Raw genomic sequence first — 18,399 nt, 5'->3', positions numbered from 1 at the left:
AAAGCTTTTTCTGCTAAATGAAAATGTAAGACAAGCAAATGCGGATCTAGTGATTTATGTTGCAGATCCAACCATACTATGCTAGTTAGAACTAAGCCTATTGTGAATCTGAGAGTGACATCGGAGAGGGATGGTCTGTTGAAACAGCCAGATTATCGACCTGAAAACTCGATTGAACAAGTCCAGGCCAGTGACTTTTTCCCTTGATGTTAATTATCACGTCATAAGAAATCCATACGTCTGTGAATGTTGAATTGTTGCCCAGGTTCATGTCAACGAATGCCAATCAGCGTTTTTTCATTTATATGTTGCTAATATAATGTCCAGTTGTCAAACGTGGACAGGTAGGCCTTCTGAACGCTAGATGGCAGCACACCTCTGGCTCGAACCATGCAGTATAACTAAATTGGATGCGTTCTTCATTCTGTGTTCCTCATAAATAAGAAAATTAATTCCCTTTATCCTGAAGGTCTCCAAAGTCTGTCAGGGAATATTTTAGAAATTTACATTTTCCAATATCCTTTGTTGATGCTTTTTATGATTTTGCTTTCCCTCTATGGTTTGTTGTAGCTATACAGTAATGTTGAGGCGATTATCGAACAAAAAAAATAAATAAATACAAAATCATTATGACAGTGTCATAGAAAAAGTGTCATCACCTTCTGTATTCTAGAACTCTGAGGACCTTCTATCATATACAATAATTCCAGATTACATTTCAGTACTCTGGACTAAATCAACAGGTTGGGGAAATCTTAGCATCAGCCTTAGTTGGTGCAGACTAGGCTTCAACATAATTTATAGTCAGATTTCTGTTGGGTTCAGTCATCAGAATTGGTAGAAGACTAGGCTAAAGTCAAGACATTTTGTGAGTGTTTGCCGTCTACAGACAGGCATGCCTAATGTGCTTCTCTGGCTGGCCCTCCTTCTCTTCCCGCTGCCACCAACCTGTCCCCAGACCCCCCCACTGCTGTCGGCAGGTGACCTGGAGCAGATGAACGCTGTGCCAGCCGAGGTCATAGTACACAGCACTGCCTGCAGCGCCACCTGTGGCTTAGGGGTGCGTCAACAGGAGCTGTGCCCCATGCGGGAGGGTCAGGTTGAGAAGGGAGGGTGCCGGATGAGGTGGGTGCGATGTCTGGATACATGGCAGTGCGGGCTGCAGACAATCACAGGGCCTGAGGGTGGCCGCCTGGAGCTGGACTGTCTGGGAGAAGTGATGGAGGCCATGGGGAGGTACTCCTTCAGGTGGGGCACTAACATGCTGTTATGGGCTTATGCCATCCTCGGGGTGTGGCATGTGACCATAAAATAATCCTGTCCTCTTCTTTACTTCCCACTCCTCTTCTCCTCTCCTCCTCGTGTCCTTTACCCTCCATCTCCTCACCTGTCCTCTCCAGGGTGTCCTGGCGTTACGCCAGAGGAATCATCACCTCTGACGACTCTCTCTTTGTGCTGTACGACTCTCCCCAGCTGGACCGGGTGGTTCTGGGTTTGCTCCAGGAGGACAATGCTGGTACATATCGTTGTGAAGTCCAGGACTCCACCTTCCATCTGGTCAAGAGGGTCTACAAAGGGGTCCGGGTTGTGCCTCCCCAGGTGCTGAGTCTGGACTATGATAGTGCTTTGGTCAGGTGGGACAAAGTCGACCTGAGTCACTCGCCCAACCTTACGGTGGTGACTGGGTCTCCGTACACAGGAAGGGTGGTCCGGAACATCGTGCTGACCAGCTTAGCGCTGTCAGCTGCCCTGGCTGGACTCATCCTGCTGGGTTTGAGCGTACTTATCCAGAGGAGGAGATGGTGGAAAAGCTGTATGAGAGGTAAGAGGGTCCTGCTGGCCAGACTGCTACCTCCTCCTGGAGGAGGAGGGCTGGAAGGAGAGGGCACACACACACACCTTCACCTCTGACCTCTGACCCTAGGCCCAGCTCACCCCAAGACCCATAAAACAGCCAGTAAATCTTAGTACAGTAAAAGTAGTTGTCCCTTTCTTGATCATACCCCAGTTCCAACACTGTCCTACCTCATTTTACCTGTAGGTGATACTGTTGGTTCATATGTGTGCTGTGGTTACAGAGCTGCTTGGTAACATGTCTGTAGTTCAGCGGTGGATGTTGGGTTTGTGGCTTTTGCTGATGATCTATGGAGAGAAATTAACCAAGCTAAATGAACCAATCCTCAGTGCTAATAATCTACGTGGGTGAAATGGTTATGAGTGTCAGGAAGCACATGATGTATAGGAGTGACATTGAGTTACTCAGATACTCTATTCATGTATAGGTACACACACACTCACACACACATACACACACACACATCAAAGGGACGGATGTTGGTCCCACAGCATCCACTGCAGTCATTAATATCCAAGCTTCCTGGTCTTGGAGTTGTATTTTCTTGACAATGTTTAATGTTCAAAGTGTAGAAGGTGATTCTGTCTCTTTGTCATCCAGCCTCTCAATGCCTGCAAGGATGTACACTGACACACACACAAACATACGCACACACATGCACAGACTCACACACACAATAAAGCAATGCCTATATATGGATAGAGACTATGAAAACACACATTGTCTATTTGAAGTGGAGTTATTGTTTTGAACATAAATGAACTAGAACGCTACAGGCAAAGTCATTTTTTAAAGAAGCGTCCTTGGAGAGGCTTTCAATGCGCTGCTCCTGTGTGTGTGCATTTACATGTAAATTGGCGCGTCTGTGTGTATTTGTTGTGTTTTAAATAAGCCTACATGTGACTTCAAATAATTGCATTTTGTTTTTTGGCCTGGCAACAGATATTTGAAATCAGAATGACGAAACTCCAATCTCACCATTCATATCTCTTGCTGTAATGCTCATAATCATTTTCATCCACCTTAGCTGCAGTGTGAATCCTGCTCCAGTACCCACTGCTCCAGTACCCCTTTGCCATGCCAAAGTGGTAGCTTATGACACATACTAAGTTAGAGAAGTACTTATAGGACAGGGCATTACTCACAACAACCAACACATACAGCATCCCTGTGTCATACAGGATGCAACACAGGCCTTCCTCTTGTAAGACAAATCATTTGAAAGATGTTGTTGTTGTTTGTGTATGCTTGGTAGCAGATAGTAATGGCCTGGGTGACTGTGAGGCATTATTGAAGCCTGGTCTGTTTCTGCAGGAGACAGCGAGCAGGCAGGCATGCATGAGAGCTGCAGGGATGGAAACAGACAGGATCGGAAGCTATTTTGGAGTGAACACAAGCAGCACGTCATACAGTGTGCAGAGCTGGCTACTGCTGTGCAGTGGTTTGAGGGTCTGGCGAGGTTGAATAAATCTATGCTGGTATGGTCTGGGCTAATCTAGGCTAGGCTGGATGGTCTGGGATAATCTAGGCTAGGCTAGGCTGGGATGGTCTGGGCTAAACTAGGCTATGCTAGGCTGGGATGGTCTGGGCTAAACTAGACTGGGATGGTCTGGGATAAACTAGGCTAGGTTGGGATGGTCTGGGCTAAACTAGACTGGGATGGTCTGGGCTAAACTAGGCTAGGCTGGGATGGTCTGGGCTAAACTAGACTGGGATGGTCTGGGCTAAACTAGGCTAGGTTGGGATGGTCTGGGCTAAACTAGACTGGGATGGTCTGGGCTAAACTAGACTGGGATGGTCTGGGCTAAACTAGGCTAGGTTGGGATGGTCTGGGCTAAACTAGGCTAGGCTGGGATGGGCTAGGCTGGTGATTGGAATCCCCCCAGCTCAATAAACATGTACTGCGAGAAGTATCAATATAATCTGAATTGACATATTCTGGTATCAATAGTATTGTAATATTTACCCTTTTTTGCATGGTATTGATCTTACCTAGCTGTAACGGTCATGCCAGGTCAACTCTTGGCCTGTATCCTATTACAAGGCAAACATATATATAAATGGGCATTACATTACAATACTTTTGCCAACATACATCTTATTCCCAATCAACCATATTCTGGCCCAACCAAAAGAGCATCTTTTAATGTTATTCCTCAAAATTCCCATGTACACACACGCACATGTAATATCAAGTAATATTGTTTATAAGAGAAAAAAACAATTAAGGAGGATAATAAAAATGGACTAGAACAGATGGTTCTGGCAAAGCCATAAAACCTCCATCTTTTCCTCTCTCTTTCCTCCCTTCTTTCTCTGGCCTCTGCCTGTTTCCCCACTTGCCTATTGGCTCTTTGGGAGTCGAGTCTCACATGAGCTAAATGGAAGAAAAAAAGAACTTTGTTTGAGTTTGGGTTTTAAAAAAAGTTTACAAAATGGGAAACTTGTTGAAAATCGAACTCAGGTCTCTAAATCAAAAGGCGAACCCAAACCAAAACGTTGTTATGTACTCTGTTTAATAAGGTTGTTGTGGTACACTACACTACATGGAACAATGGAGCTCTAACTATCAGCCTTTTTGGATTTTTTCCAGTAGCCTTTCAGCCTTTAATGGAAAAGCTCTATGGAACAGATGCTTCATAATGAGTTGCCAGCATTCAGCTCCTAAAATTTGTTTGACAGGAATGTAAATGGAAAAGTAAAGTGCAAAGCATGTCTGACTGTCCCAGGCTGTGCTGTAGCTCACTAATATCCTTCTTTATCAAGACAGGGAGCAACATGGAAGTGCCTGAGCTGGGATGTGACCCTGGTCTCTGGGGGCAAATGTAGCAGATATCACTGTGGTGCACGCCTGTCAGTTTTCTTGCAGCCTCAATGGCCATGAATCATGTGACAACCATTGAAACCCCAGTCAGTTTATCCTCCTCATCATCTCCACCATCCATGTCCTTGAATGATCACTGTTTAACCCTCCATTCAGAACAATGGATGGTTAAAGCACAGCTGTAAAATAATCTTTTATGCTGTTATGACACAAGATACTTTACCTAGATTACCTACTATTGGCAGAAAAATATATGATTTGCTTGATCAGCTCTATTGTTCTCATTTGGCCTACACATTATGTTAATTGTACACCATAAAAAAGTATGCATGTTTTTGATACCTGTTAATGATGGACAAAGTACAGAACACAGCAGAAGGTTGCTTTCCGCTCCTAAATGTGAACACTAACAACAACAATAGTTTGTAACAGTTCTGATACTGAAAAAACAAACTGAAGTCTAAGGTTTCATTACCAAGGTAACCAATTCAAGGTGTTATTTTCCTTTACCTGCTCCCCCCAGCTCTACAAATCCTTTCATTCCAGCTGCCTGGAGAAATAACACACCCACATGTGACCAGGCCAGGCTGGGCTTCCACTGCCTACTCACCTTTACACAGGCAGTGCAGAGGGAACTTGTCCGTTTCTGTGGGGAGACGTTTCTCTCTGATTATATCTCTCTCTCACTCTTTCTCCACATTTCCCTTGTCTAACACACAGACATTCATACACACACACCTGTCTGGGATACCATTGAGAGTTGTAGAGGCTGGTGCTCGACTCCCATCACTCCTCTCGCTGTAGAAATGGACCACTGCAGTTTGAAGCTAGTGCAGTATGTGTAAAAAACACCATACATTGACACTGTGGTTTTTGTCTGTATCTTTGTTTGTGTGCACGAGAGACAAAGAGTATGTGTGTGTATGCTTGCTAGGTGTGTGTGTGGTTTCTAGTCTGTCACAGGGGATCAACATCAGGCCAAACCCAGGTGCATTAACCGCACACACACATGTACACACACGCACTTACTACACTCGCACACTATACGCAAAATGTGTAGAAAAGAGTTATGCCTTTGCCAAGCATGAGTTCAATAGTCAGCCATTGGAAAATCTCTTAATTAATTTATTCCCATGCTTTCCTACTGTACACGATAACAATTAATGATTGTATTTGGTTTGTTCCCATGTGTGTTTGATGTGTGTGTCGGGCAGTCTGTGTGATCTTGTGTGTGTGTTCTCTGATATTTATCTCATTCTGCCTGGGGCCTTAGCTACAACATCTTTGTCCCTCTGCCATCACCATGACAACAAAGTTACGGCAAAAGAGCCACAGACACAAATCAACTCAATTTGGTGTTGATGCCCTCTTTTACGACCATCTACACAAGCCCGAGAACATTAACCACGCAAACCAATTGCTTTGCCTATACTCATATTCTCTAATCTCATCTGTCACATTGAAGGAAAGTGATTTGTTAAATAATTTACCCTCCCCCTCCTCTGTCTCTCTGTGTGTGTGTGTGTGTGTGTGTGTGTGTGTGTGTGTGTGTGTGTGTGTGTGTGTGTGTGTGTGTGTGTAATATTCTGAAATGTAATGAGTGTAAGTTAGGTCAGTCCACTTCCTTCAACCAGCCAGCCAGATATGGTCATATCACACCAGGAACCAAGCTCTAAATGTCACACGACACAGAGGAGTGTGTATGTGTGCCCCAGGTGTCCACACCAATTACAGAATGGAGTCCAAAAGGTTCTAATGGAGGTTCAAACTAGCTTGGCCCCAATGCTATTACCCAGAACCCATTTCCTCTCTGACTTCTACAAACACATGCATGCACACGCATGTACTTGGACCGACACAGTCACACACACAGACACACATACGCAGACCAACACACACACACTCACACCAGTCTTCCTCTTCGTGTTAGCTCGACAACATTCCCAATCACTTACATTAAGTTCATCCCTTGAGAAAGTAAGGGAGACAGCAACAGATAAAAAGCAAGAAAGAGAGAGAAGAGAGTGAAAGTAAGAGAGAGGGTCTGTGAGTGAGAGAGAGAGAGTCCCATGACAGGTCAATGCATGGCTAAACTTGATTGAGGATCTGGATTTTGTCTCCGAGTCATGTGATCCACAAGCCACCTGACCAAATCCACTTTCTCTCTATTTACATCTCAGCTGTTCTCTTGATGTCTTCTCTCTCCACCACTCTCTCTTCCTTTGGACTCCTCATCCTGCCATGATCAAAGGCAATCAGTCCTTCAAATGTCATTCAGACGGCTGAGCTCCTCAGAGCATTCCTTCTTGTCATAACTGAAGCCTTTGGCCTTTTCCAGAATAAGTACTTTGTGGAATTACTCTTTGATGAAGCCCTCTAAAGGGAATAGGTCAATTTGTTTGCGCAAGCTGCAGAAATGAAGAGAATGAATGTGAGCAAATGTTGTGTTTTCTCTCTGGGACCGACCCTCTCTGGCTTTAGGCTACTTTGAACAGGTAGACCTCGGAGTCAGACGTAAAGGACTAAATACTCAAAACAGACAAGAAATCCATGATTAGAACAGTGGGCTACAGCTTGTAAATCTCACTTTCATCACATCGAAACTAAGATGACCATCAAATGCATCCAGTCTCTTTGCTGATCTGCTTTGTTGTTTCCAGCTCACGTTTAACTACTGTCACACACTGCTTGGCAGTCACAACCTTGTATTGTTGTATTATCCCAGTACAAACATCTTGTAATCTGACTTTCTCTCTGTCTTTTTCCACCCATGTATTCAGAGTCTGCAGTGTTCAGTCTGAGTCTCAGTGGACTGAGTGTGTGCAGTGGACCTAGTTGCTCCAGGATCCTCTCTGTTTACCATGGCCCCTCCCCTCTGCCTTTTTACACCACAGCGACACATGAGAGCAAACAGGCTCTGGGAAAGGTCAGCCACACGCCCCCCCTCCCTACCTGAGCAGCCAGGGAGACAGGGGACCATTACAAGAAACACAACTAGCTGTTAATGGTTGACCACTGCAAGGCTGGACAAACAGGACCAGTCAGACAGGGTCAGTATAGATGCTGGTGTTAGTTGTAGAATGAGAGCATCCAGGACATGGACTGTGTTAGTGTTGATTCTACGCCGAGAATGGCTGAGGAAGAGAGACTAATGGGATTGTCTCCCAGGGATAGAGAAGGTCATGACTTCCCACTGCCCATGTCACACCTCTGGTCAAATCTGACACACACAATCACACACAAACACGGAGGTATGCACGCATGCAGACACACAACCATTCACACATAGTTCCTCATAAAGACCAGTGCACACTGACGTGAGCACAGACACACTCTCACAAACACAGTGCAGACTCAATCAAACACACTCAAACTAACCAGCATGTTATGCACGCATGCACACATATACACATGTTCACTTGTGACTCATCTACCTCTCCTACGGTTCACGCACAGATTAAACACACGAGCAATCCCTAGCTGAGGACTGGGTAAGAAGCATTTCACATGAGCAATTGAATCTCTCACCCTCATAGAATAAAAGTCCCAGAAAGATATTTAAAAATATAACCTTGTAACGAAGCGATGTACTGCCACATTGATTTCTTTTTTTCTTTACAAGATATACATATATTTTTTGCATTTTCTGCTGTCTTTGATAGTGTCAGGAAAGGCTGAAAAAGGGAATGACATGCAACAAAAAACACCTCTTCTCGAGGATTTTGTTTTGTCGAGTAGTTAAAAGTGTGGGCTGATGGTACAAAACTTGTGTGCAGACATACACAGCCTTATCAAAAGCTGAAGGGAACATTGACCGTGTGACGTTTATCAAGCTGAGCAGTGTGGATAAGGCTCTTATCTGTATGGTTTGTCAAGTTCATTCATACCTTTAGGACTGTCCATATCCACACCAAACACATGTATGAATATGTAGACTGACTCGAGATTTCATCCCCTCACTTCCCCCATCCCCCGCCCCCCACAAACCTATTCTTTTTGTTTCATTTTCATCTTCTCATCTGTCTCCCAGCTTTTTCTTGCTCTCACCTTCCCTCCATATTATGCCTTTCTCCCATTTGACCTCTTCCTCATCTCATCCCTCAATCTCTCTCCCTCTGTCTGTCTCATCCCCCATTACTTCCCTTTCTCTTGTTTAGAATTTAGACTTAATATATATCCAATATATAACCATTTCTTTTGGGGCGTTCAGTATTCCTGAGGTGTCATTCATTGCCATACAATGTGGCCACTAAATTGAATAGCTTCATCTGAATCTCTCTTTAGGCATTATGAAAAACCTCAGTAAGTTGGCCACCAACACGATGGCTGAATATTTTTTGGTTTCTGTTATTTTCTCTTCTACCTCCTGATCCTAATGAAGGTAGCTAATTTCCATGCTTTAAAAGCACTGGTACTGATTGATCTAGCTAGTTTTCTTGCTTAAAGAGCACTGATACTGGTGAAGCTGGTGTGAGGTGACTTGGTGATCTGCCTGAAAGGGAGGAGGCTAATGCTTGAGCCTGTGACAGAACTACCAATCACTGTTCTAGTGTCCCAGTGATCTCTGACCCCACTATGAGATGCCTTTACACTACACAAGTAGCAACAGACGTGGTAGCTAAAGACACAGGATTACAGGTTCTGTTTCTGAATAACATTGATTGAATGTGACTGATTGCATTCCAAACATGCAGACCAAGATACTTTGAGTGAAGGTAAAATATCAGATGAAGGGAGGTAAAAATAAAGGGAGTTAGATTAACTAACTAAAGTTCGGGAGGAAGATAGCGCACCAAGACTCCTCCTCTACTCCAATCAAGCAACTCGCAAAAGCACGGAATAATGCGCACCAACTCCAATCAACTTCATACGCATCAGCCTAGCGAAAGCATGGAAGAATGCGACCAAACTCCCCGTATCAATTACGAGGTTTGTATAAAATGTATTCCGTTGCTCTGATCTTTGTGCTAGCATGTTTTTGTCGCCCTCCCTCCCCTTTTCTCTGCTTCTCCCTGTTGTCTATCCAGGCTAATATACCATATACCATATAACACTCACACGCGCACACACACACACACGCACACACGCACACACACACAAACGCACACACGCACGCACACACACACACACACACACACACACACACACACACACACACTCACACGCACACTATCTCTCACCTTTAGAAGCATCGGTAGACACAGATGATATCCGCAGATGATTTAGCACCGGTCAGACAGATACATTGTAAGATAAACGTCAAATGACTGTCTTCAAAGGGGCGGACTGTCACAGGAGTCAGACTCATACATAAAGACCTCTTCAAGCAGTCAGCCAACATGACATTTGACAGACCATTGCCATTTTACTGTAATTTGAATGAGCTTTTCAAACTAGAGTATTTCATTTTCTCTTTCTTTTTCTGTCACTTTTCCATTCTTTTCTGCTATTATTTATCTCACAATCAATTCTATTCAGTTTTCAGTCATCGATTGACAGAGGAGATCCACTGTGTTGTGCTACTCTGAGATGGATACATGGGTCCATATCCCGAATGAAAGATGATGAGGAGCCATCATTCTGGAATGACGTGATGATAGAGCAATTATGTGTGTGTCTGTGTGTGTGTGATAGAGGTTACCTGGTAATCAGCTTTGGGAGAGAAAAATGACCTTCGATCTTCAGCTATGAGACACTAACCACTTCTGACGTTGTTTCAGCTCTACAGCTATTGGCAGTATAACAGTACTATCATGTACTGTTAGGGTACTCAGCTCAAGTTCCTGACTGAGGCTTTTGTTGGGGATGGTGTTCAAACGCTGTGTGCAATGTAACTTGACACTTTGACAACTTTTAGCGGTTTCTGTATGACAGGTCTGTGTCCTGGAAGGACAGGAAATTCCTCCAACAGTGGACCTGGTGATGATATCCAAAGGCACAACACTTTCAAAACATACAGGTGTGATTGGTGTGATCCCACAGGGAACTTGATCGGGCTGTCTCCATGCACTTGTCACGCAGAGCAACGGCGAGCAACTTTGAACACGTTGGCTGCACATGTGCGTTCTTCCTTCTCCCCCTCCTTCCTCTCTCTTTCCGCCCACGGAAAGAGTAATGAACTGGCTGCTTGACAACACACCTTCCATCAGGTCATCCTCACCCATGTACACTCCAGCGGATCAATAAGCAATTAGATGCTTATTGAGTCCTTCCTCATCATCGTCAACTCACACTGTTACCTTTAGAAACACAAACATCAGAACTAGTAGAGAAAAAGTTGTTACAAGTTCAGAACGAACCCAAACGCAGAACCAAGCACAGCACGAGGACGTAACACAGAGGAGGATTTCATTGGGGACAGTAGAGGATGGGTAGGGCAGGGGGTGGGTGGGAGATAGGGAAGGGGGTGGGTGGGAGATAGGGCAGGCAGGACAGATGGGCTGGGCAGGAGGGCAGACATGTGGGCAGGAAGTAGGACAGGGGACAAAGAAGATCAGGACAAAGAGGAACAGGAGACGACGAGTCTCCGACGACAAGAAAACTCTGATCAATTGATCACAGAGAGTGTCCGTGAAAAAATTAATCCATGTAGCCGAACAAATTAACTGGCGATGAGTGAATGGCAAACCAGGGTTGATATACTGCAGGCTGATGACATGAATGAAAACATGTGCATTGATTGCGGAGAAGCAGGTGTGTCGGTGCAGGAACCAGGGGAGAGAGGGAGAGAGGGAGAGAGGAAGAGAAGGAAACACGGGAGCCATGTCCACCAGCCACACACACACACCCAGGGAGACCTACAGGAAAAAAACTGAGACTCCGGAGGCACAGCCATATTTGTGACAAGAGTTTAATTCTTCTGGAAGACAGCAGAAGCAAAGACTATATTGTAAAGAATCTCAAATACCTTTTGACCTGTGGCAAATACTCCTCCAGCAATGACCAAACAGTGCATATTAAAAAGTGACCCTGATCATTAGATAGGCAGGTAATATGACTCACTGGCCAGGTCATTATGTGCGATGGTGGAGCACACTCATTAGTGGGGTCATTTTACCAGGACAAGCAGACAGACTAGAGAGGTGGATGACATCACAGCTGTCTCTTTCCTCACTGTTAGACTGATTACTTGGAGCTCTTAGCATACCATAGCATATCACATAGAAATGCATCAAACTCATTTGTATTATAACTTTACTTGTATGTTACACAGTACTGGGTATGCACTGTATGTGTGTATCAGTTTACCTGGCAAATTAGCTTCTTTACTTGCACAAAGAAAGTGGAAAAAACCTGTATGTATATATGAAAACAGATTGAAGCCTAGTGGTGGGCAGGAGTTGTGACAAAAACATGACAAAACCACTTTCAAATGATAGCAATACAACAATCAATACCACTTCCATTCCACTCGTTTCATTGCTGTTGGACCAGTCTGATAAAAAAGTGATTTCCATGACAACCAGACACAGGAAACAGAGCTGACCTCCCTGACATTCGTCACCACCCACTCATTCTGTGTTATGGCCTTGTGTTGGGCTGACACGTGTCCAATTATGGGCCCCAAATTAGAGAACGTGGTGTGCAATCATTGTAGGTAGCGTGAGATTAATTATCAGAAGGTTTTGCTTCACTCAACATGCTGATTGTTCGTTTGTTCTCTAGTAGTTCAGACAGACACAATGGTTTTTTGTCAGTGTTCATTTAGAAAAAAACGAACACTGGTGTCAGATATTCATGGAAGAGGATGCAAATGTATCCTCTTTATCTCACATGGTACACATCACACATGGTACACATCTCACATGGTACACATCTCACATGGTACACATCTCACATGGTACACATCACACATGGTACACATCTCACATGGTACACATCACACATGGTACACATCTCACATGGTACACATCTCACATGGTACACATCACACATGGTACACATCTCACATGGTACACATCTCACATGGTACACATCTCACATGGTACACATCACACATGGTACACATCTCACATGGTACACATCTCACATGGTACACATCACACATGGTACACATCTCACATGGTACACATCACACATGGTACACATCTCACATGGTACACATCTCACATGGTACACATCACACATGATACACATCTCACATGGTACACATCTCACATGGTACACATCACACATGGTACACATCTCACATGGTACACATCTCACATGGTACACATCACATATATACACACAAACACACACACTCAAACACACACTTGATAAAATTCAGATCAAAATGCAAGGCCTCTCTCCTGCTCTCTCCTGCTCGTGTTCTTGGTCTGTTTACTCCCCTGTGCTTTGAGGTCATCTCTTACCCTCTGCAGTGTAACAGGTGTTTCTATGACAAACAAGAAGTTGCACAACAAACAAGACCAAAATGTAATCAAACGACTGCAAGTTATGTAAAAGAACCACATGACTCAAACTCTGCCATTTTCATGAACATTTACTATTAAAACATTGGGGGTTATTTAAACCTAACACAACATTGAAGTTTTAGACGTGTGATTACTGTAGGTCCACTGTGAGCAGTGGACCTACAGTATTCATTTTAGCTTTCCATCATTGCTTATTGCAGTTACAGTTACCATGCATGGCCTTGGCTTCTTCATAAATGTGATTAGGTTTTCAATCAGATGAGAAGCAAACACAGCCCATTTGAACAGACATTATCATTTCCAAGTGTTCCCTTTGTTTGCCCAGATGCAGGTTGTGTCCCTGGCCTTATTCTGTGAGCAATGAGGAGAGGCAGTTTACTTATGAACACAGAGATGACTGCCTGTTTGTGTGAGGGTTGAAAGGTATATAATAGTAAATAACGAAATATTTATTGGGTCGAAGAACAGTTCACACTCTGCTTGATCAACAAATTTTATTTTTGACAGCAACTTTGATCCCTTTGTCTAGATGCTAGGACCCCTGAAAGATGAAAACAGTGCTGATCGATTCATAGTTCACAGAAATCTGCCAACCATTTCAATGCCTAAATCAAATCCACCATTTCAAACACCACAGGAGGTGCTGAAGCCAGGGGTGATCTGCAGGCAGTCTCCTACTCCTACTGAGCTAAGCTCAACGGCCCATTTAAGTAGACACAAGGGTGTATTTAGGTTCAATCAATAATAGCAGGGGCTTCCTCTCTGAATGAGACTGGAACTCAAGGTTTTTACTTCATTATTTATTTATTTCCTTCTTCTTCTACTTTTCTCTTTTGAGTCTCTTTTGTGTCCTCTTTCCAGTGCTCCCCAGTGCCCTCCACCACCCAGACAACGTTAAGGCATAATAACCAGGCTGCTGATAGATACTGCTGTAACACCTCTGGTGACACATGGATGGGTGCCGGGGGTCAAAGGACCAGGACCCTGCTGAAATGCATTAAACTTGAAGGGTGAACTATCTGTTGATGTGTGACCTGTCTCCTCCGGAGAGATGGAAAAGGTGTTTCTGGGCTTGATGAGAGGTTAGGGCAGGTTGAGAGGTTTTGAGAGAGCGAGGAAGAGGAACTGAGAGAGATGTAGAGAAGAAGAGACAGAGAGAAAGCTGAAACACTGAAGGAGAGAGAGAGAGACATCCTGATCCAGATTTATTGATCAGAGTTTGAACCAACGAGCTCCACGCTCAGCCAAGTGAGCCACGCCCAGTCTCCTCAGCTCCCTCTGGACACAGCCAGGGGCCATTCTCTCCTATCCACTCTTCTCCTCTTATCTATCTCTTCTGGAAAAAGGAGAGAGAGAGACAGAGAGACAGAGAGAGAGAGCGAGAGAGTGAGAGAGAGACAGAGAGAGACAGAGAGAGAGAGAGAGAGAGAGAGAGAGAGAGAGAGAGAGAGAGAGAGAGAGAGAGAGAGAGAGAGAGAGAGAGTGAGACAGATCTCATTAGTACTTTGTACCAATATTAGCTGAGTGTTGGTGGGGTACTCATACATTCAGGGAGAAAGAAATGAAGGCAACGTAAATTGAACTGACTGGACACAGGGTTAATGGAGAAACCTTTTAATTGCAGTAGTGGAACAGTGAAGCTCTAAGGACTCATTCTCTGATCAGTGGTAACCATGGTTGCTCCTTTATGCATACAAAATGTGTTTTGTCAGTCACCATGCAAAGCGTACTGTTGCCAGCGCCATCGAGATACAGAAGTGTATCTACCTAGATAGGAAGTTGGGTTTTGTGCTGGTTTTGAAGAATGCTCTTTGACGCAGCAGGACCAGGATTAGATGTGGTTATTTGCAATAAGTGGGTGTGTTGCATAAGGGCAGGAAAAAACTATAAAACAGATGTATGGAGGGTGGAGATGAGAGAGAATTCCACTCACAGCACACCCTTCTTCCTGCTACTCCTGCTATGAACAGAATGTCTGAGCGTCATTTAAAGCTTGTTAACAAGGTTTAGGTACATAAAGTGGTTTTGAACAGCGAGGCTAAGGAGCTCAGCTTCAATGAAGGCTGTGTTCATATTTGAAATTCAATGGATGACAGAACAAAATATGGAGAATATCAGAGTTAATGTCAGCGGTCAGATAACTTTTTATATCAATACAAAGGTGTAGAGGACACATTTTCGGTTATTCAGCACTTTGGCAGAAGTCTGCCGTGCTACAACTTATTTTCCAAAGATACTATCAAAGACATTAGTACAACAACGGTGAAACTGCAGGCACATGGGCACTGTGGCACACCTTAGGGTTCCAGGCAGGGCCCAAACACTACAATGCATGGCCTTGTCAGCAGTGGTGGTGGAGGTGGATGGAAAAGAATGCCGAAGATATAAGAGGTAATATTCGGTTGTGTTTTTGTTTGTGTGCACCGTTAGCTGAAAACAGGTGATGCTGGCAGTCTCCACTGACCCTTGTGCTGAAGGTCAGGAGTTCAGGTTGGTGTGGGAGCTTTCTCACTCTGTTAAATGAATTATGCAATAATGCTTCATGTATTATGTATACACAAATATGCACATGTATACATATATTATATTTCGTATGAAAACTTGGCATTCAGAATGATGCTTCAAATTTTTTATCTGAGAGGTATCAAACCACTAGCCAGGATCAATCCCCATTCTCATGCAAGAAAAAGCCCCCCAATCCCTCGACTAAGACGACATAGCCGGATGTTTCCAAATCTGCCATGGTAACATCAGCAGCCATTGACGTGTGGGCGGGTCCTGCAGTTAGCAGCCTTAGACAGCAGGTGCTGATGGCGATGGGTTCAAGTCCCAGAAGTGCCTTTGTCATTGAACAGGGCCATTAACACAGAGGAATCGGTCTTAAAATCTGTTGCTGCTACTTTTCACTAAACCCTTCTGACAGGTGAGGCCAACTGGAAAGCACTATCTACGTATCTGCTAAATCATTCTAATCTCGCCAGAGCAGATTGCAAACGGCTAATCCAGCGTTCAAAGAGCCCATCGGCTGTCGCAAATTCAAACACTGAAAATAAATCTTAGAGGGAATTTAATTAGAGTTGCTGTGTCACTTTCATCACTCGTTCTTCTTTTGCCCCAGACTTCCTCTGAGCTACGACAATTACATGGTGGGACTGCAAATGCCAAAGCTTTTCAAGTGAAACAAGTCCCTGGGCTCAGGGCGAAGGCACCCGTCCCTGGGCTCAGGGCGAAGGCACCCGTCTCGGAGGGGCATCAGAGACATATAAACAGTCTGTGAGTCTCAGCCTCCTCATATTTCCTGTGTGGACACACTGTCCTCAAACCAGATCACGTATTTCAGACTCATCTCTGGTTGCAAAGGCTTATACAGTACAGTACCTCTTCTCAATTCAAGGGCTTATACCTCTACTTTACAGAATGTTTTTCACCTCTACTCTATACAAAGGCTTATATCTCCACTTAGCGGAATGGATTCGATCTCCACTTTAATGCTGGAGCTTATACCTCTACTCAGAGAACCTCTCACAGATAGCTATTCTTGAGAGGGCATGTTTGTCCACGCCTGACGCAATCTCTGCTTGCTTGTTTGCATGTTTATCCCCATCTTGTTTATAAGGGATTAAAATGAGGGATTTACAAGCTTTCTAGTTATTAAACAAGTTATCTTTCACATCTGCTTTCTCCTGCTCTTCTTATTGAACTCATATAACATTCCACTATTTAATCAGAACTATGATGGACGTGTTATGATTAAAGTAGGAGACAGCCTTTCCTGGCTTTGCCTCTGACTCAAAACCCCCTGGTTAAACCCCCTGTCTCTAGAAGCCCCAGTCCAGCTCCAGTGGAACACTCTGGTATAATGTCATTCATTCACTTCTTCTTCTTCATTCTTCATTCACAGATCCCAAATTATTAAATGAGTGACAGTGTGTACCCATTTAGAGAGCTGTTCTTTATCCAGTCTCACTGGTGATTTCTCCAAGGAAATATAAAGGCGGATTATTGTATTGTTCTGTTTAAACAGGCGGCTCACATTCCCTTTCCTGACAAACTCCACTTCCAGTTGTCTGGGGCCCAGGGGTCTCTCAGGGCACCTCATCGGGGGCAGACCTCAATCTGTGGATGAATGAGGAACAGGGAGGAGCAGAGCCCTCATCAGTGAGCCAGGGAGGAAGGTCAGGGAGGAGAGGCAACAGAGAGCAGAGAGGCTCTAGAACACAAGGGGATACCTCGTCTTCGTGTTCATTCCTACCCACATTGATTTTCAAATGCCACCTCGCACCAATTTTTCTCCCAGACAATCTTTTGGCACTCTGTACTCCCCAGTGGATTCTACTGTGTAGATGTTTGGTGTGCCCAGGTGTCTGTGATTGTGTGTGTGTGTGTGAAAGAATCTGCATTTAAAAAGCTAGTTCAGGCCAACACACAGCTGGTTTGACGTCCCCTGATGTGACTGGTAACCAAGGATACAGAAAACAGCAAGAACTGGTGGTTTCCACAGTGATGGTATCCGATTGTGCAATCATCTGCAAAAGCTGTCTGTTTCCTGAAATCCACCTGTTTTCCCCTCTTCCCTCCAATCTCTCCCTCTTTCTTTCTCTCTCTTGATTTGATGTCTGTCACGACCAAGTTGAGCTTCAGCTGTTTCCAGACACCCTTACAGCCTGTTCCCACTGCGCACACACTGTAATTAGAAGGTAAAAAAGATATGGCCAAAAAGCTATTAATCAAACTGCATTTGAATGAACCCAGTCAGCCTTCTCAGTCTCTGTTGGATTTGTTCGTTCGATAATACTGCTTCAAATTGCTAAATGCCTAGCCCCAACCTCAAACAACCTCCAGTCCCAGGCACAGCCCTGGTACAGGCTGTGTCATATATCGAGTTAAACAACATTCATATTGAGGTAACCAAAAAAGAAAAAAGTCAACCATCTTAATCTTATTATCTGCATCCATGCTTTAATCATTTTCCAATTTACTGTAATGATGTTTTGTTAGGAGCAGCCTGTCAACCCTGCAGAGCCAGAGGAGAGGAGGAGGGTCTTAATGTCTGAAGGGACAACAAGCCATCTGCCCATCCTGCCAGTGGGGGTGATCCATGTCTCCTGCCCGATGCACTGTGTGTGTGTGTTTCCTGTGTGTGTTTCCTGTGTGTGTGTGTGTGTGGGGGGGGGGTGCCCCAGTGTCTCTGGCTCCATTCTTGTGTTGACAGAAGGAGGATGTTATCATCGCTGTGTGTTTATATGTTAGTCTCTTCAGCATGATAATCTGCTGGTTTTGCTGTGTCATATTGTACGAAACTA

At 44.3% G+C, this 18,399-nt stretch overlaps 1 protein-coding gene across 3 annotated transcripts; it reads left to right on the top strand.

Moving 5' to 3' along the window:
- Nucleotides 1-604: 604 nt before the first annotated feature.
- tmem81 (transmembrane protein 81) lies at nt 605-2,753 on the top strand. 3 transcript variants are annotated; one of them, XM_062458169.1, is made up of 3 exons: nt 605-837; nt 959-1,236; nt 1,401-2,753. In XM_062458169.1, exons 2-3 carry the CDS (start codon nt 995-997, stop codon nt 1,909-1,911), a joined length of 753 nt encoding a protein of 250 aa, XP_062314153.1. In that variant the 5' UTR covers nt 605-837; nt 959-994; the 3' UTR covers nt 1,912-2,753. The 3 variants fall into 3 exon arrangements, with proteins under 3 accessions (XP_062314153.1, XP_062314152.1, XP_062314151.1); XM_062458168.1 differs by having other exon boundaries at nt 605-1,236; XM_062458167.1 differs by having other exon boundaries at nt 605-1,248.
- Nucleotides 2,754-18,399: the final 15,646 nt, after the last annotated feature.

This window comes from Osmerus eperlanus, chromosome 4 (genome assembly GCF_963692335.1).
Source record: "Osmerus eperlanus chromosome 4, fOsmEpe2.1, whole genome shotgun sequence".
Classification (NCBI taxonomy): Eukaryota; Metazoa; Chordata; class Actinopteri; order Osmeriformes; family Osmeridae; genus Osmerus; species Osmerus eperlanus.
This window is presented reverse-complemented; position numbering and strand designations above follow the sequence as displayed.